General features: G+C 40.3%; 1 protein-coding gene across 3 annotated transcripts in view; it reads right to left on the bottom strand.

The window, feature by feature from the left end:
* Nucleotides 1-7,901: 7,901 nt before the first annotated feature.
* DLC1 (DLC1 Rho GTPase activating protein) overlaps nt 7,902-24,047 on the bottom strand; it is a 219,168-nt gene continuing 203,022 nt past the window's right edge. For all 3 annotated transcript variants that reach the window (XM_053975618.1, XM_053975619.1, XM_053975620.1), the window contains 11 exons: nt 23,153-23,216; nt 18,985-20,414; nt 17,706-17,882; nt 15,608-15,767; nt 15,167-15,365; nt 13,034-13,247; nt 12,521-12,635; nt 11,404-11,625; nt 10,743-10,960; nt 10,401-10,574; nt 7,902-9,877 (listed from right to left, as the gene is read on the bottom strand). In XM_053975618.1, coding sequence (XP_053831593.1) covers nt 9,757-9,877; nt 10,401-10,574; nt 10,743-10,960; nt 11,404-11,625; nt 12,521-12,635; nt 13,034-13,247; nt 15,167-15,365; nt 15,608-15,767; nt 17,706-17,882; nt 18,985-20,414; nt 23,153-23,216 — 3,094 coding nt within the window. In that variant the 3' untranslated portion in view covers nt 7,902-9,756. The remainder of the gene's footprint in view (nt 9,878-10,400; nt 10,575-10,742; nt 10,961-11,403; nt 11,626-12,520; nt 12,636-13,033; nt 13,248-15,166; nt 15,366-15,607; nt 15,768-17,705; nt 17,883-18,984; nt 20,415-23,152; nt 23,217-24,047) is intronic.

The raw sequence follows: 24,047 nt of genomic DNA, 5'->3' as shown, positions 1-24,047 counted from the left end.
CTTCTCTGGCAAATTTTAAACAGAATCTAGGAGTCTGTTTTAGCAGGAGAGTAGACTGCAAATAAGACTTCAGTCTTGCAATCAGCCCAGCATTTTGTTTGACTTGTCTTTCAGTTAGGCTAAAGCTGATGTCTGGGCAAAAGCAGCCCCAAGCTTTGCTGCACTGAGAAGAGCCCTGCAGAGCAGAGATCACCTGCAGCAGTCCAGGGGGTGTGAGGGTGATGCAGTGTTTGTGCTGTGTCATGATCCTGTGACAAGACTTGTCTTTGATATCCAGTGCTGGCTTCAGATTCTGTAACCACCTTAAGGTTACTAATATGAAGGTATGTTACCAGGAAAATATAGAAATACTTAAAAAATCACACTTGTAATCTTTTAAATGACAGTATTTTCTTTTTTCTTTTACCCTTGAGTTTATGTAAGCATTCTTTTAATGAGGTTTATAATCTCTGATATGTCAAAACTTGTTCCTGTGATTAGCATGCAACATTAAGGTTCAAATATTCTATTTGCATCTCTAGTTCAAAATCCTTTATACTTTAGCTCCCCATCACAAAATGTAGTTGATAGCACATCTTTTTCATCTCTTGTCTACCAAAAGTAATTTGATTTAGAAATCCTCTGGAGTTGTGTATAGACTAAAAGGAGCTCAAAGGAAAGTTTGTTCTCAGCTTGGCTTTAGATATTTTTGTTTCAGTTTCTTGCAAAACTTGCACTTTAAATTTATGATTACTGAAGAAAAATAATCTTTTTTATCTTTTTTTTTTCCTCTTGGTCTTCTGGGGAAGTCTAACTAGGAAAGGCAAGACACAGAGGGAATGAAGTTCATGTAGGAAAGCTGACTGAAGGACAGGCTTAAGTCATTCAAAGAGCCTGGGCTGAGTTCCTATTTATACCAAAGGTTTTTGGATAATTCATTCATCTCTGAGGCTGGGACAAAAACTGGCAGGGCAGTGGAACGTGGTGGGTGGGTAACCAAGTCCTACACAATATGGAAAATGCTCATGCCCTAAATACTACTTCAGGGACTAGTTTCTGTAAGAATTAGGCAGAAGAGAAGGGCAGCAGAGTGAGCTTGTTTGTTTAGACACACAATGTTTGCCTTTATTTCTCTCTGTCTTTTCTAAGGGCTGTGACGGCACTTCCTTCCTAGCTCATTTGTGTGGCTGCCTGAAAGGAATATGTCTAAATAGGGGTCAGAGCGACTTTGCTTGTTTGTTAAACAATATGGGAGGAAAACAGAGGCCATGAAGAATACCTCCCTCCCCTCTGTGCCCCAGGGAACATTCTTTACAAAATTTGGCAGCAACTCTGTCATCACAAACCAGCAAACCACTACATGGAGCGGCTGGCTCTGGAAACTGTTTTAGTCATTTAACAGGATAGGAAGAGGAGGCAAAGGAAAGAAGCTTTAAAAAAAATGTATAAAGCCTCAGAGAAAATCTCGACATCAGTAAGACAGAATGTTTAAACAGTAAGAAGTTTATGGTGGATTTCAAGGAATTAAAACCAAAAAGTATGATAAGCTTGACTTTTTACATGGTGCATTATAACAAAAGAGCATAGTAAATATCATGTTGTGTCCCAAATTGCCTGCTGATCAATTTAAACAAATGCTGTCTCTGATAGTGACCATTGCAAGGCTGTTTGCACACCAGCACAAGAAACTTCCTGCGGGCTCTTGTGAAAAATACATCCAGGAGTGAGTCCAAGTGCCTAGTGCAGAAATTGAAAATAACAGGAACTTTGGTACTTATATTTTTCTCAAAGCTCTGCAAAAAAAACTAATAGTGAATTCCAAATGTAGAGTTTCAAATTATGAAATTCCAAATTATGAAAATAATTACTTTTATAATAGAGCAGATGATGCCAGAAAACAACTTATTTTGCCTTCTTTCCTCAGACCACTTGGTGAGATTTTAAGTGTCTCTACCCTCTTTTCTAGCAGTAAACTGGGGATATTATTCTTTGCAAGCCTAAAACTTTAGATACTTAAAGCTTTCCAGGGCCTGCTAATTGCTTAGGTTTTTATCAAATATATGCCTAAAGTGTGTTAGTGTGTTAGCCATGACTGGCCTGCTTAAACCTCTGTGCTCCTCAGCAGCAGGGCCTCTGAACTCTATCACTGCTCTTGAGGTGTCATTCATTCCCTCAATGATCTTGCCAGTAGGATGCTTGGAACAGAGCTTCCCCTCCTTTCCCAGTCCATATGTCTGTTGAATTGAACCTAGTTCAGTAGCTACTCTGCCTGATCTTGTTTACAACTAACATGACAAGGCCAGTGCTTTACCTAGAAAGTTGATAATTTTATACACAATCATTTATTCTTATCTCAGGTTGAAAGAGTGAAGACAGCGAGTGTGAATATAATTTCTTTTGGACTGAGGTTCAGGTGATAGCTAGAAAATCTTGGCTTTTCTACTTGCTCAAGGTCATTCTTAAAAGGCCTCAAATGCAATTTAATGTCTTTTCAGAGGTCTCCAAAGCCAAGTAAGGTAGCTGGCAGACCAAGCACTGTGCGGTGTTAGTGCTGCTGTGGGTACCATTACAGTTCTGGAATTCATGAGCAGTTGTGACTCCATCTAAATGTTTCTACTTTATTGAATACTTGCCCTGCATTATGAGGACTATGTGTTTCTATGCTACACACCCCTGTACTTGGCACTGCTGAAGCTGCATCTCAAATCCTGTTTTCAGTTTTGGGCTTGTCACTGCAAGAAAGTCATTGAGGTGCTGGAGTGTGTCCAGAGAAGGGCAACAGAGCTGGTGAAGGGTCTGGAGCACAAGACTTCTGAGGAGTGGTGAAGGAGCTGTGGTGGTGGACCTGGACAAAAGGAGGCTCAGAAGGGACCTTATTGCTCTCTGTAACTTCCTGAAAGGAGGCTGTAGTGAGGTGAGGGTCAGTCTTTTCTCCTAGGGAAAAAGTGACAGGATGAGGGGAAATGCCCTCAAGTTGCTCCAGGGGAGGGTTGGATTGGATATTAGGAAAAATCTTTTTCTGGAAAGGGTTGCCAAGCATTGGAACAGGCTGGCAAGGGAAGTGGTGGAGTCACCATCCCCAGAGTTATGTAAAAGATGTATAGATGGGGCACTTGGGGCACACTGTTTAATGGAGGGCTTGGCAGTGCTGAATTAATGGTTGGACTCAACCATCTTAGAGGTCTTTTCCGCCCAAATGGATTCTGTGGTTCTGTGCATACTTTGAATTGATGAGTAGCACAGGGATGCCCTTAGGGGAAGAGAATTACCATCAGTTCTCACCGTGGAAGACATGAATCATCCTCATCCGCTTTTCCCCTCATTGGGAGGTAGGTGCTTACTGTTGCTGAGGATTACAGGAGTCACCATCAGAGTTTTTCAGTTTCAGTAATTTGTACGTACTTCTCCCAGTCTTAGATAATGGAGTAAAAGCACCTAAGTAGAGGGAGGGTAGTTTCTGTTCTCCAGACACATTACCTTAATGAATCTCCCTCTCTTTTTAAGAAGGTCTAGAAGGCTTTCAAAGCTGCTTTTCTATGTATCTTAAAGCAGTTTTCATTGTTATCTGCTGAATGAAATTGTTTGTAGGCAGCAAAGTTTTACCATTTTCTTCCTTTTACTTAAGTACCAATTTTAATGTTCTAGCTTTGTAGGCTATAGGTGAGGTGAGGTATCAGTGAGGTGTGATATTCAAATTCAGTTTGGATTATTGCTTATATTATTGTATGGTTGATTACTTGTTTTATGCTTTGGAAGCTCTAGTTGATAAATTATGAAGGTGACAAAGGCAAGAAGCAAAAAAGCAAAAAAAAAAAAGCCCATGTGTGTTCTTCAGACATTCTGTTGAGAGAGAGAAATGAAAAGAGTACAGACTGCTAGAGATTATATGATTGAGTTAAAACAAATATTTTAGTGTCTTTGCATTCCTTTTCATATGTTTAAATGGACTACTTAAAATACACTCTATTGTACAACTTTCTCCAGAGATTTGGGTGAAAAAGTAGCCTATTAAATACTTCACTAACTATACTGTCAGTGTTTCTATGAACTTGAATTATAACCTAGCTGAAGATGACGTGCTGAACCAGCTCATAACAATGCCTTGACTGAAATTTATTTTCTTTTAGTTGTTTTTGAAATAAAAGGCAAATACTTACCAGATGACCTGCTTGTTTTGAATAGACCTGTCAGGTTGCTGTCACTAAACGTGTTGGAGGTGTTAGGCCAAAACTTTAGAAGAACCATTCTTCTATTACACACACCTTGCACAACATCACAGTCTGGGCTGCTTTATGAACATAATCTGGCTTTATGAATATAAAGCCACTTAAGATGGCTTATTTTAAAAAATGACAGTTCTCTCAAGTGACATTCAAGTATTTTAATTAATGACACCCTTCCCTGAAATTCCCTTTTCATTTGCTGACCATCTTCCTACATCTCTAATAAATGAAGGTGTAAGCTCCTTCAAATCAGAGCCATCTTGGCTATTATCACCCTGTCTACCAGCTTATAACATACTTATGTCGTCATATCATGGAAAAAGCTGTTTAATTTCCTTCCCTGGAAAGCATACATAACTGTACCAGCCCTTTTAACACTCTACTTTTTGATTTTTTGAATAGTAGTATTCTTTCATTCACTGAGAATTCTGTTCCTAAGGGGCTTTTCCATTTTTAGTTATAAAGACTTAAGAAATGTCTGTGTGGGTTAGGAGCAACTGTGATATTCAGACCCACCACATCACCCTTTTATTAGTTGAGCTAATGAAGTGACTAGTAGAACACTGGTACCTGGAAAAACATGCACAACACACTTGCTGTAGGTCTTTTTCCTCCTGTAGTAAGGAAAATCCCCTGAGCCTATGTAAGAATGGATTTGATTCTCTCTATGTTGAGGAAATCATGCTAATCAGTTATAGATCTTTCTGGATTTTGAGTAAAACTTAGGAAATCAAAGGTCTCCATGTGGTAACCTCCCCATGCTGATCTTCATGCTCTTTGCCCATGGTGGTAAGGCACAGCATCTTCTAATTTAAGTGAAAGTCCACTTCAATAAAATCTAAGCAAATTGCACTCCACAGCCTCAAATATAATTCTTAGAGAAAGGACTATTATTAGTTCTTTCTTTATTATTATTAACTTCAAAATAATTGAGATATTTTATTTTTGACACCAGATATTTTCTTGCTCAGCAAGGCAGTGCTATTTGACAGTGCTTTAAGGTCAAAACTGGTAGCCTATAAGTCCTGTTATCATGGCAAATAATGAAGACAGGACCTTTGTTATGTCTTTGTGATGCTTTATGGAAGCTAGGAAGCAATGATTCCAGGGTTTGAGCATGAAAAGTTTTAAATTACTTATGCTCTTGCTGCTTCTCATGGAGAGATTGTCCCACAGTCTCAAAGACCTCTTGCTGTGTGGAAAATGCCTTTTCCTTCCCTTCTGCCTCACATTTTCCATTAACAAATTTTTATCCCATCTTGTACACCCACTCAGCTAGTTTGAACTCTTCTTCTGGGTTTTTATGACCTTCTAGTGCTAGTAGACATTTACTACATCCCTCTTGTCTAGTGGCCAGCCTGTGTCTTGAATCTCTCTTTATAAATGTGCCCCTTCAGTGCCTTAATCTCTTTTGATGGAATTTTTTCTTCTTTGAATTCTTTCCTATACTTCAGTCCATTTTACTGTCCCTGGATTCAGCTTGCAAGTTCATTTCTTGCAAGTAATTTGGACACCTCAAAATATACAGGAAAATACAGTAGGATGGTGCAGAGGGGAGGAGAAATTTAGCAAGACTCAAGAGCTTAGGAGAGCACTCAATGCAAAAGGCACATGGGTGCAAGCATTGCATATTAGCATCAGATCTTCACCCTAATCTCTGGTGCTATGAAATAATTGGTTTAGAATTTGATACCTTTCCTTGCGAGAGGTATAAAACGTTCTGGGTTGGCAGATGAAAGTAACTTTTCGGAGATGCAGTGAAGGGTTGTATTGAGAAGTTATGGTATAACAGAGATGAAGGAATTAGTATTTATTAGTGCATTGTTAAAACAACAGCATGTTTTCATTCCTTATGATTGTAGGGCATTGCTTCCAGCACTTAGCAGATTTGTGTATAACAGTTAATTTTCATATACCTTAAGTGAATATATCCACCTTTTATAATGTAGCCCAAGAAATGGATACTGTTTTCATATTTACTCTCTCCTGGCACAGCCTACTGTGGATACCAGGTCCTGCTCTTTTCAAGGTCTTGTACCAGACTGCAGAGGTACTGCTTTGCATCATTTCAGTCTCCCTTTTGCAGACTGTCTATGTGCATTAGTGACATCTCTGGCCTTTAAGGTGAAGGCTACTGATTATTTACAGCTTCATAAATATCTAACTGTGGAGTGCATTACTTGAGGAATGACAATGAGAAATGGCTTCTTCTGTTTGAATTTGTCAGAAAGAAGTACTGAAATTCAGCATTACAAAGCACAGGGCAGACTGGACCCGTGTTACACCAGGGATGTGATGTTCACAGTTATTCATAGCAGCACCTGGACAGAATGGAACAGGGGTCCAGCCTGCCCTTCCTCTGTGGCAACTACTGCTTAAAGCAGAACATCCCAAGAGGAGCCAGTGCAGCCCTGAGTGACAGCTGATAAAAAAAAACACAGACATGGAAGATTGAATTCTGTTCTGCAACATCATGGACATCTGCAAATGAAGGTGCCTAGAACACAAACATTCAGGAGGCTGAGACTACTTAGAAGATTCAAAATCAACTCGTAGAAATGTTTAGGAAGATGCTAATTTGAAAGTAAACTAAATGCATTTTAAACAAAATACAGTGTAAATCCTTAAGTTGCCAGAGGAGTGTCAGGAGTGAGTGTGCTTAAAGATCCAAAGAAAACCATCATTACAGAAAAAAAAATAGCTCTAACTCTGCTTGTTCCAAGGGCCCAAAACTGTGAACAAATCTGTTTGGTATTTTTTTTTAATATTTAGTTGTTTAAGTATTGACTTGGGAAAAGGTTCTGTAACAGCCAAAGTAATGACAGTCCTTTATCAGAAAGGTTCTCTAAAACTCTTTGGTATGTGAGAACTAATACCATAGCAACAAGAGTTTTGCTTTTGGCAGACAGAAGCAGCATCCCTCAGTGCTCCTGGGGGAATGAAGTGGGAAGTGATAGTGACCAGGACTTTGGGATGCTCAGGCAGAGAAAGAATAGGATGATGGTAACTGAAAGGCAGCAGGTCTTCTCACAGCTGCTGTATCAGACAAGCCTCAAAAATCAAAACCCTCCTTCAGATGCCCAAATTATATTTCTGTTGGCTAAGACTTTAAAAACTTTGAAAAGTTGCTTGAATTAACAGCTGTCTTTGGCTTGGTTTTTCACCTCAGTCAGTTGTTTGTATATCTTCCTGGCCTCCTCTTTGGCTTCATTTTATTGCTGTGTGTGCTTTAACTTTCTCCAATTACTTTTACACTTGCATTTTTTGAAGCAAACCTATGACTCCACAACTCATCATGTCCTGGTTGTCTCTTTAGAGAATAGGAAAGCAATGCATTATTTTCCAGCATTGCATACTGCTGCTTTCCACCCTGCTAAATTCAAGCATACCTTTCTACAGGACCGCAGCAAACCAGGGGCTTCTTCTCACTGTTATAAAAGTATGAAGCAATTGAGTAGGGAATGTTTCTGTCCAGCTATTTGTCATGGTGATGTCCTGTCTTCCAAAAACTTTGCAGAAAAAAAACCAACTTTGGTACCTGCCTTTAACAATATTATATTAATATTATAAATATCAGCCTGGGAGAGGGCAGGGGTGGCTCTGCTCTTGGCAGAGTAGGTAAAGAACCACCAGTAAGAAAAACACCTCCCCCTCTTGGTATGAGAGTGGAAGGAAGAATGCAAAATAAAATAAAACTCATTATGAATATCCAAGTTTAAACATTTAATAGTGCACTTATTGAGTATATTCTGTACAAACATCTATACCAAGTTAAACATTTTCCTTTCTCTTGCTTAGATCATACTCATGTAAAGCACATTTACAATAGAAAACATAATTGAGGTACAAAAACCCAAAAAGAATATCTGAGGTATAAATACAGGTATATTTTAAATAATCTTTATCATGCTTAATCTATGTTTGACAGTACACTGTGGGCAAGTATACATGTTTACAATAGAATGGTATGTACAACATACAATTTTACAAATTCAAAAGTGTTTGATGTAGAAGAATATACAAGATTTTCCTACTCATGAGGAACATTGTTACAGGAAGTACTACATTATTTGCCATTTATAAAAAAAATCTTCATCAAAAAAGCTTAAAATAATACTGACAATGGTAAAAAAGTCTCAGTCAAGATTCCATCTTGCAACTCATTCATACCCTAGCCACAAAATACATTTATCACTTAATACTGCACCTTGAAAGCAAATCTTTACCTTTACAGTAAAACCTACAGAAAGACATCTTTCCAGAGGACCTCAGGACTTCCTACAGTTCATGTAAGTTGATTCCCAAGAAGAGGAGAATATCCCAAAAGGGTTTAAAACACAACAAAACCAAAGACAAAACTGCACCCTCCTTTCTGCCTCCAAATATAACCTTCCAAACTGCTCACATGCAGGTTCTGTTCATGTTAACATGCAGCTTTTAGAAAAACAGGCAAAGTGGGGGTGAGTAAGAGAAAGAGTTTGTGTGATTCTCCCTAGCCAAGTCACCCCAGCTGCTACTGCAGGAGTCCTGCCACCTCCTGGCACCACAACTCCAGTGTTGACTTTTTTCCTCTTGAGCCATTAGAATACAATAAAATATATAAAAGCTCATTAAAACACCTATAGATAACGCAGTTAGGAGTAAAAGTAATGGACATTTTTGGTTTTTAACAACTGATGTTATTGGTTTTCCTCACCATTGCAGACATTTAATTTCAAAGCTGCTACATTGCTTAAAAGTGTATTTACTTAAAATTTGCTATAGAATTGCTCATCACTCCTAAAAGATCATCTGGATAAGGAGTGGACAGTAGCTGAAGCAAGCCTCTTGTAACATCTGCTTAGGGTTTTCAACAAGTTTAGAGCTGAGCAAAAGGCAGAACTAACACATTCGAAGGATGGCTACTCCTGGTCCACAGGGGAGTCCCATTCTAGGTTGAACTGTATCCAGCATACTAAAATCCATTCTGGCTGCCTATCAGTGTACCAGACACATTTCAATTCAACTTCTTCTATCCTTTCAACCATTAACACACTCATTCACACTTTAATCTCTGTGCAAACCTTTCTCTGCTTATCTCAGTGAGAACACATTGAAGAGTACCAACTATTCCAGTGGATACACCAGTCCCTCAATGCACTACAAATAAAATGACATGAGTATGTACATAAAGCTAAGTATTTCACATGGGAATGATGAGCCTTCACCATATTTTATAATATATTTTGCATTTAAAGAAATTTGCTTCTCAGAAGCAATTCAAACCATCTAATAGTAATTTTTTTTATTTTTTATATTTTTATTTTTTGCACAGTTCTCCTATGTTTTCCAGTCGAGGCCTACTATAGACCTTACACAGACAGGAAGCAGCTTTAAAGTGTATGGTATGGCCACAGTCCTATAGTAATGCTCACAGTCAAGTTCTCACGCTGTCATCCCTTCATGACATGACTTGCAGGTGGAACACAGGACTGGTCTGCAGCGTGCAAGTCTCAGTTTTGGGTAATGTCTATGTTGCTGAGGTGGGGAGTGCATGGCTGTTCCTCTTCAGTAGTCACCTGGATTTTACTTCCTTGCTCTCAGGACTCTGCTGACTGAAAGAGTCTCGTATCTTAACAACTTCTGATGCACACAAGTGTCCGAAAGACTTGGTGTACCAGTCTGGCATGTGGCCCCTGTTTCATGGAGGAAAACGGAATGATGAGTTAGGTACCAGTGACTTTGTATGTATTTTCTTAGTCACAATCAAATCTGTATCTAGCTGGTTAAATGCCTGACTAGGAAATCTCCTTAGTACTGCTTACTGCACAGCTCAACCCTAGTAGATTTGCTCAAAAACAAGTTTGCCGCAGTAAGGAAAAGTTATGGAAAGTTTTGTGACAACCTGGTTCTCTTTACTAGCTTAGTATTAAAATTAACATGTCCTTGCATCCAAGATGACTGTTAGAGGAAAGGTTGGGGTTGTATACCAGTAGTGGTAGTGGATCACATACTGGAGGCTTCTAATGCAACAAACTACTGCCACCAGATGTGCACTGAAGCCAACTTTCTGTGACATCTCAGAGACCTGTGTGCTTGCCTTTGGGAAGGATGTACGACTGGCCAAGCTAAAGTCTGTTGAACTAAGTTTTCCACTGACCACACTGAAACTATACAAGAGAAGTTACCACCTCCAAAGGACAAAATGGAATTTCCTACCTTAAATCAATTCTGCACATGTAGGTAAGTTTTGATTTTCCTGACCCGCAGGGCTCAATCAGATACCTCGACAGGAGCACATTGACTCTAACACCTGCCACAGGAGCCCGGTCATGGTCCACTGAGGTTGCTAGAAGCACACAGGCTCCTTTGGGGAAGTTTGTCCTCCATGTCCTAAGAAAAAAGAAGAAAACCAAATATCTTTTATTTGACAAACAGGAAGTCAAGCATCTAAGAAGAATTCAAATTAGGCACAAATAGATGTTTACCAGTACAGCTGATATTATAAAGAAATAAGCAAGGTTGCCATATGTGTAGGATATAAACATATGAATGTCTTACCTTAAGACTACGAAGTCCCTGGCTGGGTGAGGTGCCATGCTGTTCTGGACATACTGGTATATATCTGTCTGGCTATCCAAAGGCTCAATTACTTTGGATTCTATAAGATCTTCATCCCAAAGATGCTGCTCTTTAAGTAAACGATTTAAAACATCCTCTGGTGTAGCTGAGATTTCAATGGTAGTTTTCCATAATCGGAGTGGGGGACCTTCACATACCTGGGGAAAAGTAGCAGAGTCCTTAATTTTACTCTTCCTTACACTTTCTTTTTCAAGTTTATTTTTTTAAGAATCTTATTGAAATACTTCTCCATCTGGTAGTTCTGAGCTGTACAAGACCAGGGATGAGAAATTTCTTTCTTACTGCCTGCAAAGTGACTCAGCTTGTTAAGGCTTTGCACGTGTGAGTGAAGGTGTGTAAATTCAATACAGTGAACATTCCTTGGCTGGATGAACAGAAGAACACAAATCACTGTATGTTGGCAAACTACTGCTGAAAGACATGGTGTTTCTATATGGTGTGCAACTACATCACAAGATCAAGGGTTTTTTCTAGTATCTGTCTGCAAAGTAAAGATGTGTACTGAACCTTCTGTAATATCCTATGTCACAAGAGAGCTAAAACCCAGAGCTGCGGTGTGAGTGGCAGGGAGGGTGCATACCTTCTTGTACGCCAGCTCTGCTTGCTCTGATGTGGAGCAGCTGACCCAGCCTTTAAACTTCTCCTTCATCTCCTTGAGCAAGTCATCCACGCAGTCCTGGAGGTAGCAGTGGTAGTCAGAGGGCTCAGTGTTGCTGCTGCTGCCCCGGAGCTCCTCCAGGCTGAGGGGACGCAGGTCCTGCTCCGTGTACGAGTTCCGACCCCTGCTCATTTCTTCCGGTATCTGAGAGGTGACAAGGGTGAAATCATCCTCTTGCAGCTCTCTCCCCAGATCACTGCATTAGTCTAGCAGCTCAACAGCCACAGGGACATGTGTATGTCACTTTTGAAAGTGATGGAATGTGTATGTGTCAGGTTAAGTGCTCAATATGAAGAAATGCCAAATTTAAGTTTTTGACTTTGATTTAACTCAAATTAGTCTCTCTTTTATGGGGTGTCTTATTTTATTCTGTGGAGTATCCCCCTTTACTACACAACTAGATTCATTCCCACAGCAGAGTTTATCCTGCAAACTGAAGGAAAAAGGGAACATTGTCAGCTGTAAGAAAAGAGACAGGCATGTCTTCAGTTGAGGGCTCTGAAAAGATTTGATGACAGTGAGGAAAACCAGGACTTGACTTGTCTGCTTCTCCATCACAGGCCCTAGAGGGAGCATGCTTTAGTTTCTACAGATCCTTCAACCTATGATTTAACAGTGTTACGTTCCAGGATGCTTTTGTGGCCTGTCTTGCTAACTCTTGGGAATTTAAGAATAAAATGAGCACTGAAATTCCTGGCAATAGCTTCTTGCTTTGTAATGAGAGCTGAGTTCACAGACCCTCATGGCTGCACAATAAAAATTTGAAAATGTATTCCAAATGCAGCTTGGATGCAACAAAAATGTGCCAAACCCCACAACTGCCTCCTGACTTGAGAGCACCAGTGCCAACAAATCAACTCTCTTCCATTCTGGCACCACTTCTAATTCATGTATGCACAGAGATCAGGATGCAAAGGTTTTTAAAAAGCTTTTTATCATGTGTTAAACTTCATTAAAATAAAGAGATATTCCTAGCTTTTCAGTATACAGCAGATCTAAGACATCTTAATCAATATTCCAGCCACCAGAGGTGTTTTACCTGAAAGAGTTTCTTGCATTCAGCAATCATATGAGCTAGCCCTTGGGTTGCAGCCAGATTTTCATTTAGGTCCTTTTGATCGGGTTTGCCCAGGCTTGGTTTCCTTTGCATCACCCTTCAGGGAAAAGAGCACACACATACACAAATCCAGTTATTTGTTGCAGAGCAAAGACATGTTTGGGAAGAAAACAGTAGGATTCCCACATCTGCTCGTGATTTAGGGCAGTGCTGCCTGGTACCAAATATTGGCAAGGGGCTGCCAACTTCTCTTGCTACTCTTTCTACGCCTTTTTTTGGGAAAACCCTTCCTCCACCCACATTTTTTTTCTTTCTTATGAAATTGTTTATATTTTAACAAATCTTCAACAAAAGGTAAGATCCCATAACCGTTCTACAGCCGGTGCTCTCTGAGGTGATCACAGCTGGCAGGATCAATCCCAGACTGTGCCTGTTGCATCACTGCCAGCTGTGCTACGGGACCAGCAGCAGTGAGCCCTGCTCACAAAAACCTACCTTGGGGAAGAATTCTCTCTTTTGAGAGTGTTCAAGTGGAAGAGGGAAGGTGCTAAGCAGACGGCCAGGTTTGTTGGTGTCATCTGGTTTTCCTTCACTGCAGCTGTGACATCACTCAGGAAATAGAGAAGAATCTGGAGGACCTCCCTGTTCTCATCAGGTAAAAGCATAATGGCAGCCTTGATAGCCTGGAGACGCTGATCCTTTGGCACATCTGCATAATATTAGTAATTCTCTCATCAGCCCATTGATTTTCCACACACACAGCATGAATACATCCCAAAGCAAACTCCAGCTTCAAATATTTGACTCGAGTTTGAAGTGATTTCCTTCAGGATGCATACCATTTGTAGGAATTGTGAAGGAATGTTTTTTAACCCACTGATTTAACTACCCTCAGCTATTTCCTGCCTCACAAGAAATGCAAGCAAGAAGCTGTGCCTAGGCCAGAGTTAATTTTAGATTTAGCTTCAACAGCTACATGCTCCTGCGGATGCACTAAAAGGACAGAAGCCTGGATTCAGGCAAGGAATGAGCAAACATAGTCCAGCCAACTTAGAAGTTCTTTGGGTTGCAAAGAAATTTAAAACATGAATGCATTTTAGAGTAGGTAAATTAAATAAATTAGCTAGCAAACCTTTTCAACAGTGATGTCATAAAACATCCAGAAAGTGCTTTACTGAACAGAGAGGGTTACTTTATTGAGCAGATCATTCAAAGTCATGCAGTGGAAAAAGAAAGTCCACGCTGTGAAGCCCCATACCATTAAACAGCTCCTTGGTTACGAAAAACAAACAGCCATTGGAAAGATTTGATGTGTCTTTATATAAAGCTTTCTCCTCCAAATGAAACAACCCAGACCAGATCTGCTTCTTATAAAGCGATTTCCAATAAGCCACCTCTGAAGACAACATCAGAGTCTTGAGTCCTCGAGCATTTATATCATCATTAGCAGCCTACCACCCTCACTGCATGTGTCATAATACACATGGTGCTACCCAGGTACTTAATTGGTATTTGCTTTGGGCTTCAGCAACTTTGTAAGGCTAGCAGGTCAGTTTAAAAAGCAGCTTTAAGCAAAAATCCACTGTTTTCCATGCTTTCCTCTCAATCAGTTCAGAGCATATTCAAGCCATGTGTGTTCCAGTGTGCAGCCTGCTGCATAGCACCAAAGCAAAGGGAAATTTTTCCCTTTGCAGGGAAGCTTTTCCCTTTGCATGGAAGCAAAATTTACAGCTGTTTTAAGGCTCTTTGCATTACACATAGATAATACTTCCCGACCACCTCTGGGGATTCCTCAGACCTACCACCTGCAAAAGGAAAGGAACAGAAACTCTGCAATGCTCTGTCAAACTTTTTTTGGCTCTAAACCCATAGAGCTGCTGTTTAATATGCATGGAAGTGGAGAGTCTGCTTAATTTTCTCCATAAACCTGTTTGGGAATCCAAACACACACACAAAAATGCTTGCACTGAAAAAATGGTCTGTACGATATTTTAAAACATCATTTCCACCTCTGGAGCTCTGATGGAAATTCCTGTAACCTTTTTGTATTTATTTCTTTTCACAAGCATTGATCAACTCCATTTTTTATGTGATTTACTCTGAAAACTTCATGGTACTTATCTGTAAAGTAGCTACAAGTCAGTAACAGAAAAGCTTACCATTTAGAGGTTGTTTTTAAACAGCTGAGGTGAAGGGTAGCAGAAAATGAACTATAAGAAAGTAAAAATTTTTGGTTGCTTTACCAATCCCCTCAAAAGCCCCAAACTCTGTTCATGTAGTGTTCACTCTGCTTGTCTACTTAGCCACATGAGATGTGGCTTATTTTCAAATCATAATATCAAGTATGGTCAAAGAAGAGAAGAAAATTTAGAGCAAGTGATGAAGGATTTATATTTTTTCCTGAACTAGAGAGAAAGGTGAAATTAAAAGAAATTGTACTATCAATTTTTATAAAACTACAATACAAAAAATCCACTCATTAGAGGTGGCCTGAACTGTAGCAGTTGCTGGAGAAAGGCAAAGACCAACATAAGAAACACCTGTAGTGCCCAGAGCAGCACTGTTACAAAGTTCCACCCTTGCTACACAAATGACCATTTGTTATCTGCTGCAGAATCTCACACTTACACTGGTATATCTGTAAGAAGGTCTCGGAGAGTTTGTTGGTCATGAGAGGCTCAGGGAGATCACGGAAGAATTGCTTTAACATGTCTGCTACATCATAGGCAGACTGGCCTTCATAGTTGACGCTGTCTGTGGAACTCTCATTCATCTGACGCAAAGCCTGAATTCTTGATTTGACTCCAGATTTCCTAAACAGTCCAACCTAAATACACGTATAAAAGTAAATACATTTATAATGAATCTAGAAAATTTAAAATGTAAGCATGCTCTTTAGCTTCTTAAGTATGGGCTCTAATTTTGTGGAAAGCTTTCCACATACTAATTATCTATTTTGTCCTGTTTTGAGTCTACTTTTTTCAGCCTGACCCAGGAACAATAAAAACACATGGAAAGCTGGGTTTTGGGTGGTGCATGCATGTGGAATAAGAGAATAACAGAACACACCTGATCCAGACAGTGGTTGCGGAGGTACCGCATGGCTTGCTGAATGCTCTGGGGAAGAGGCTGCCCCGTGCGCTGCACATTCACTTGCAGTGGCACTCCAAACACATTTCGGTCTTTATAATCTGGCACCTTTATTCTTTTCATAAACTTTGGTACTGCCCTATTTAAGCAAATGGAATGACACATTGAATTAAACCTCTGCTGATTATTTATCTCCTGTATTTCCAGTGATTTGGAAAGTAAGTGAAAATAAGTGAAACGCTTTTAGTAACATGAACAATAGTGACGGTATAAATTAGTTAATCCACTCCGGGCTGGAAAGGGTGAGAGAAAAGAAAACAAGAGTTTCTCTAAGAGAAAGGCTTGACATTTGGGGCAGTATGCTGCCTCTAAGTATTAATGTGGTGCTACTCCATCAATATTAGGAGGACGAAAGCTACAGGGTAAAACTGCAGGGGCCAGATTGAATTGCAAAAGAGTCAAAATAAATCTTGCGGTCAGTGACCCCTTATAACACTGCTTCTTTAGGTTTCAGGAAAGATGGGCATTTGAACAATGAGCTTTTGTATGTCAACTACTTGTTCTGCAAAGTCCTCAAACTGGGTCCACCACCCACCAGTGTGCAGAACAGCAGGAAACTGATGTAATACATTTGAGTTTGTCAGCTAAAAACTTTGGCTCTATAAACAACCCCTTTGAGGGACCCCCCTCCTTGTCAGCCAGTGACTTTTGTTACCCCCACCTCCCACTCCAGTTTCATTGAGAGGCCTTTCCATCTGCTTATGACTCCAAGGAAAAAGTTACTAAACACAAAAGAATGATTTACCCCTGAGTCCCCCAGAGTATTGGTTTTATAAAGGGGAAAAAAAAAAGGCACTAAAATGTGAAAATATTGAGGTCATTTTCCTAAACAAGGAGGAAAGCTAAGGTCCAGCGTAACAACTAATAGGACACAGTAGCAATGAAAACAGGGAGACATTTAACATTTCAACATACAGTACAGCTATAAAAACAGTGCACTGGATTTACAGCTGACTAATCTGTTACACAGTAAAACAGAACCAATTTGTATTGCCATATAGTTAAGTTTAGGGCATTATTGATACATGTATGAATAATACTTGCTTTGTCAAAAAACATGCCAATGGAATGTGAAAAAACACATTGCGATCTCCACTGAGAATCTGAAGCATGCAGGGATAACTGGTCAATACTTATTTCTGTCTTTCAGAACAAACAACTTCTGTATTTAGAAAGACTGACATAATAACAGCCTTTGAACAGGAGGTACTTTGATGCCGAAGCTAAATACTCTCCATGACTCCTGGGGAAGGGAGGAGGCTGGCCTGTGGTAGGGACAAGAAAAATTTTATTTGCGTCCTTTGCATCCTGAAGGTTACACAAGCTGTACTGCAGATACTATAATAAAAGAGCTTTCTATTTCATTCTTCTGACAAAAAATATTCAACTGGGTTACAAACACCTGGCCACAGCAGAAATTGCTGCCTACAAAAAAAATCCATGGTTCTCTCAACCTTTCTACTTCTCTCCATCTCTTTTGCTAATTGATTTATGGTGCCTTAGAAAGGGAAAACAGAATTTTGGCTATTACTACTAGATACTAGAATTAAGAGAAATTTACACTATTCAATTACATAATTATGTAAAGGAAATAATGCAAATATTTAAGAATAACTGAAAAAAAGCGAGCCTATTAAGATTGGTTGCAATTTGTGCCACTGCTTGCTAACTGCCTCAATAAACAAGTGGTCCTTCTTTTGCTATAGACACTTCTTCCTCTTCTGAACATCTTCCTCTTGTGAAAGCTGGTCTGTACTTCATCGCTTTGGTTCCCTCACATGTCCCCATAAACACATCTCTGATGCCTAATAGGATTACACTTACGTAAAGGGTTAGTGATTTTAGCCCCGTCTTAGGAAACCACAAATCACTGTCAGCACAGGCTGGAGGAAGAAGTGCAAATATGGAAAAAGAGGGATTGGATGGATGCATTACATCTTTCCAAACGTTGTCTGGGACAAACACAACTGTCATGCTTGCATAGTCAGGCTCTCTATACACAGCTCTGTGTCCTTACCAGCTGAAACCATGCTTGTTGGAAGGTGTGTACTTCTCCAGGAGAGCAGTCAGCTTCAGGAGAGAGTACTTCTGCAGCAGGTTCATCTGTGCCACGGACTGGCAGTTGATCTGCAGTGATGCCGAGCTGAGGCTGGGCCGGTGGGAACTCTGGAAGCTGTGCCACCTTAGCTTGTGCCTGTGGAGAAGATGACAGAGAAAGGGCAGGTTACTGAAATGTCTCTGCAAGGTCTCTGCAAGACACGTGCAGGAATTAATGCAAATGTACTGCTGAGATCCCTGCCCTTGGCAGCTGCATTCTTCTGAGATTTTACAGGCATCAGCCAGCGGCGTCTCTGCCTCACCTGGCGTGATGCAGCATGGGCAGGTGCTTCACATGGGAATGTGCACTCTGAGCTGACCCACAGCTCAGTGCTAGCTACACAACCATGCCCTAGCAGATATCCTCCAAGGGCTCCAATGCCTTTCTCCCAAAGTCCTTTCAGTATTAGGGCAGTGGGAATCAAAAATATCCATTAAGAAAAAATTGCCTGAATTTTTAAGACATATCAAATAGGGACTCTGCACTTCTAAAAGTCCCATTAAGTTTATACAAGCAGCTGTAGATGACTAAATTATTTGCATCACTTTTAAAGGAAAACTGGAAACAAAGCTAGAAAGAATTAAAATCCTTGCTCTGCTCACACGACAAAATACAGCCATGGTAAAACTCCCAGCAGAATCTGGAGGGCATTGGAACTCCCCTAGTCTCCCACTGTGCTACAGTGATCAAGAGAAAGCAATCAAGTCTCATTTTCCCCACAGATTTAGTGCCCTGGCATGCTATTAGAAACAGCCTGCTACTGAAAAATGCAATTTTTTGAAACAGTCTAAAAGTCAAGGCTTTTACTACATACTGACACAAACCAGAACATACTTACTCTTGGTTCTCCTAGCCAACTTAAAAAGTGATTAATCCTACTTGATGGCCCTCACCTCCCATGCACCATTTCAGTTTAAAGAATTATTGTGCCCCAAAACTGTGTTAACATTGCTTTTTCAACAACAACTCAAGGCTGAACATACAAACATACAGCTATGAATTGTAGGAACCACAAAGTCTTGCCCAAATATTTCTCCTGTCCATAATGGTTTTGGGAAACAATGGAACAGCACATGTGTGCTTGAACAGCCACGGCTTCTACTGCACCTTAACTAAGTGTGATGCAGCTACTATAGAGCTGCTTGGGTTGGAGGGGACATTCCCAGGCTACCCCAAGTCCTAACACTTGTGATCTCACCTGCTGGAACGTGTCAGCGATGCACCAACCCCAGAGTCTCTCCTGTCCTGGATCCCTGTGGGCTCTTCCGTTTCATTCAGTGAATTCCCTGTACTGTCAAGATCACTTGGTGTTCTTCGATCATTATCTACATCAAGGTGAATCTGCTTTGGAGAGGAAGGACATGGGGAGATGGAGTCGAGTGCTGAGTCAGAATCCCCTTCATCTGAGAACTTCTCTGACCACTGGTTCACTATTCTTTGCATCCCTTTGACATGGTATAGGATGTCGTCTAGTTCTGGGAATATGTCTTCATTTTCGAGGTCGGCCAGGTCACTTGTACTGGAATACAGGATTGAACCTGGCACATTGTCGTAAATACTCAGGCGGCTGCTCATTGAACTGGAGGAGTTGCGCCTTTTTCCCATGCCTAGCTCTTTGGAGCTGTCACCACTGTTCTCCCTCTGAAGGGTGAGGTGGCCATGTCCATGGAAACTCCCTGTCCTCCAGTTCACAGATGTGTTGCTTTCTGTAGGGGAGAAGTTGCCATTGGAAAGCGCTTTGGGAAAAGTGCCAGGCTTATGATCCTCAGGGATAAAAAACACGGTGTCTTCCGCAAAGCTGCCCCGGTTCTTGAAGTTCTGCTCCATCACATCGCTGAACGTTGACTGATTGAAGGGGTCAAAGCCTTCCAGGTACATGCCCACCCTTTTGTTGTAGGCACTGAGGCTGCGTGTTCGTGTGACAGGACTGGGCGTGCTGACAGCACTGCTCGTCTCAGACTGACTACTGCTGCTGCTGGTCTGGGTGGAATTGGAGACACTCCTCTTTCGTACCATAGGGAAGTTGATGTGATTGCCATTGAGGGTGGAAATCTCCACGCAGTTAAGTTGTTTCAGTTTGTCCTCATCCATGCCCTCCTGCAGGATTGGCCCGCTAATAATCAGGCCAAGCTTTGAAGGAGCTTTGCTCTTGCCATGGTGAGAACTCTTGATTTTAAGACTCTCCATTCTCTTGAGCAGGCTCTTTGTTTTGGACTTGGCATTCTTCTCATTGGCTTTTGTATTGAAGCTGAAGCTATTCAGTTCCCTGGGCGAGGGCAGGCTGCTGAATGAGTCATCGTTGGCTACAAAATTGCTCGATGAACAGACGCTCACTACCGAGTTTGTCCTGGTGGTAGACGCCTCGCTCTGCAGGGTTGGTTGGTGGCTGCTGGTGCTGCTGATGCTCAGAATAGAAGCCACCTCCTGGCGTTCGCTGAGGTCTGTGAGCACACTCTCCCGGCTTGCTGCGTTCGTCAGGTGAGGAGGAGCTTCTGGGGACGGGATATTCAAGTCCGGTTTTGGAGGGAAGACATCAAACTCTTCAAGCCTTGACCACCTCTTGCTGTCCCTCTGAAAAGTCCATTTGCCGCTTATTGCACAAGGTTCATCTTCATCTGAATCTTCACTCTGCAAAGAAGAACCCTGAAAGTAATGCTTGCAAACTGCTCAAACAGCAAAGGCAATTGCATTTAAATACAATGTCCACTAAACTGCTTTAAGCATGACCTTGTTCTCACTGAATTTAAAGTGAAAACCGTCTTACTTCAGGGAGAGGAAGATTAGGTCATAAAGCCTGTCACGGGAAAAGATAACATGGTACAGGCAATATATTTTAATTGTTTTTAAATGCAGAAGATATAGCATTCATAAAAAGAAACAAACAATATAATCTACTTTAAATTGTTCTATTTTAGAAACCCTAGTATCCATAGACTTAATTAATTGGTCACAGTGGATAGCCCCTCACATCAATGGAAATTCCTGGCATGCATAACATTTTAAACTGGAGTCAGTCAGGGGTTGGGGTCCCTCTGGACTCTCTCCAAAGCTACACTTTGTTGATAGTGGCTATATGTTTATACTCCTCTTTGCAATTATGAGATGTTTCTCATACATTCTGAATTTCAGTGGCTTAATTCCTTACCCATTTGGGAACTCTGTGACTAATGAGACAACAAAAGAAGCTCCTGCACTGGTAGAGTGTGATGGCTCCAGGCTCTTACCTGGTCCACTCTTCCTCCCACAGGCTAGCAGCTAACATTTTAAGAATGTTCTGTGAATTCTCTACTTCAGTCTAGCTTCAGGCAAACTTTTAACACTCACAGATAGTGAGCAGCAAGAGCTCACTGACAGTGTAGCACGTAAGTAACTTGTAAATAACATGTTTGATGTATGAGTAATGCTTAGAGTACAATTACGCATACATCAATTACGCCTACAATCTTTTCATCTAAAAACTGAAAGGGAATGATCCTGACATAGTTGGTCTTCCAAATATATAGAAAGTTTCACATTGGAGGAATAAAACCAATGAAGGTATTTTAATATGACACCAGGAAACCACAAAATAATCTTTGGTGTTTAGAGTAAGAAACACTAATTGCCACCCAGCTCCATGAATTTCACTTCATTTGTTTAACTTGCTTTAATTTAAAAAGAAACACATATGCATGCCCAAACTGTAACTATTTATGTGCTAAGACTACAAACATTTATTCTTTGAAAAACAAGTAAATTATTCATATTTCAAGTAGTTCATGTATGCATAATTCAGATCCTGATTATCTCCTACTTTCACTTTTTTCTTTTTATAGGACATTTCATCAACTCAGGAAAGTAAGTGAAATACTGTATTTATTTCTTATGACTAAAAACACATGTGACACAGAGCAAGCATAGTTTTCTTTGCCTCCCCACTACTGCAAGCTACTTTTGTCCAAGACTCAGGTGAAAACCCAAGAATTCTGACTTGCTTATTAAAGTTTTCAGCAGGAAAAAAGTAATCTGAAACTGCCAGTGGATAATAATGATGGTTTGGGGATGAATGAGATTGATTGGAAGGAAAAAAGGAGAAGTAAAGTAATTTTAATTTGCAAAGAACCAGTGGAAACATAAAGAAACATGTTTCTGTCAGCAGAATTCTTCTCTAGTGTTAAAAAGCTTTAAAAGCTAAGTATTGATTTTATTGACATCAATAATGAAAGGGAATAGGCTCCAAGTCCATCTTCCAGAACATGGGTGGTGAATGAAATTCAGGAAGAACTGAAACAAAACGTAACATCCAGACTCTGGAAGATCTGAGGTTTGGACCTGAAGTCAGGTCTGGCCTGACCTCTAATATCAACACTGTTAACAAGGCTCAGGAAAAACGATGAGAAATCTTCTGGTGGTCATAAATGGCAATCCAGCTGTCTACCCCTACTTTTAAGGAGTTTCTACATATGCTGCCTCAGTGTGTTATCTTCTGGAGCTTGGATGCTCTTTCCAACATACCTCAAACAGATAGGGAAAGGGGATTAATTCCTGGTAAACAACCTCAGAGCATTTGTATGCATTCTTGTTAGGGGTAGGGCAGCATTGTATTGCCTTAACTCAGTCATCTTTATCTGCAGTTGTCATATCCCAGGGGATGGTATCAATTACTGATCCCTCCTAGGACACACACATAGTTTTAAGACAGCTATTGAGTGGTACCTTATTAGCAAGTTGGTACTACTTTACTGAAATTACAGTAGATGCTCTCTTATTTCTTACCCTGCTCCACAGGAATCCTGAAGATTCAGGAAATACTTTTAATTCCTGCTGAGATCCCTGGAAACATGTGAACTTTCTGAAAAGGTAGCTGTTGTATTCTGAAAATATACTGGAAAGGAACCAATGTGCCTAATCCTTTCCTTTGCAGACCAAGCACAGTCTAACTGATTATGTCTACATCATAATAAAATAATACAACTCTAACATGATGACAGAACCAAAACTGAAGATGATGTCCAAGAGATTGGTCTAACATTAAGGTCAGCTCACTGTGGCCATCAAGCCTACTCTATAAAATCCTGCCTGAGTGCAGGCAATAGGCATCAACAACAACCTCACTGGCAGAGAAGTCCGGAGCCTTTCACACTGGAAGCAGCATCCCAGGGAAGAGTTTGCTAGACAACCTTTATCCACTGCCAAGCCTTGCACTTTTTACTTCGTGAGAACACAAGAAGAAATGTAAGCAGATTTTGGACTTTTTTGCTGTGTCCTTGCCAGGTTCTACTCCAGGTGTAATCCTAAACTAAAGCTAAACAATCTGCTAGATGTGGGTTTTTTTTTTCAGTTTTATTAATACATAGTGCTGGAACAGAAGAATTAAATAAACTTACCCTTTTCCTGTGGGGACTAATTTCTAGCTTCATCACTGCACATTTGTTTAAAGTATTTAAGCGCCTGCAAAGAGGAAAGGAAACCATATTAAGAGAATACAGCAGTGTTTTGACATAGGCTATTCCAGTTCAAAGCTTTTGTGAAGGCTGTCCCCAAACTGCTCTGCATACAAATAGCCACAAGCAGTTTCAATTAGAGCCCTAATTTACTTAACTATTAACCCATTACATTTGGCTGTACTCTAACTTCAGAGGGAGAGATGGATGACTATTTGTCACAATTACCTGAACCAAAGTAAAGAAAAGTTAATGGAAACTTGGACTAAATTGAGAAGTACATCACATCCTACAAATTGTAATCATTACATTTGTTCTAAATAGCAGACATCTGAACCCTGAAATAAAAATAAAAGTCTTCCAGTTTGACACTGTAAATATGTGACTATAATAAAAAAAGCATGCTGCTTTAAAATTGTACTTTACAAGCTGAAACTTCCCATATGAAAACTTATTTTCCACTTACTAGATGCCTATTTTGCTTTTGAACAATGATTATTTTCAATACAGTCCTGGGACAAGACCACTCGTCAGTTTAAAAAAAAACTCAACCAGAACACAGACCCAATTTCTGCTTCCTAACCTGAAAGTTTCTGTCACATATAAAAATATTTTTCTGAAGGACTAAAATTTAAACAAAAATAAATTGCTGCAGCAGCAATAGCTAACCAGCCTCTTTGTAAAATGTGACAGCAGTCTGGAAAAATATCTTGAAGTAAAGTATGAATACATATGAGCATTCCTCTATTCCTCAGTGAGCTAATCTAGTCATCTGGTAGGTATCCCTAAAACAACTAAAAAATTATCTTTCTTCTTCTCTCTTCCCCAGTCACTCATT

Source organism: Vidua macroura, chromosome 4, assembly GCF_024509145.1.
Source record: "Vidua macroura isolate BioBank_ID:100142 chromosome 4, ASM2450914v1, whole genome shotgun sequence".
Lineage (NCBI taxonomy): Eukaryota > Metazoa > Chordata > Aves > Passeriformes > Viduidae > Vidua > Vidua macroura.
This window is presented reverse-complemented; position numbering and strand designations above follow the sequence as displayed.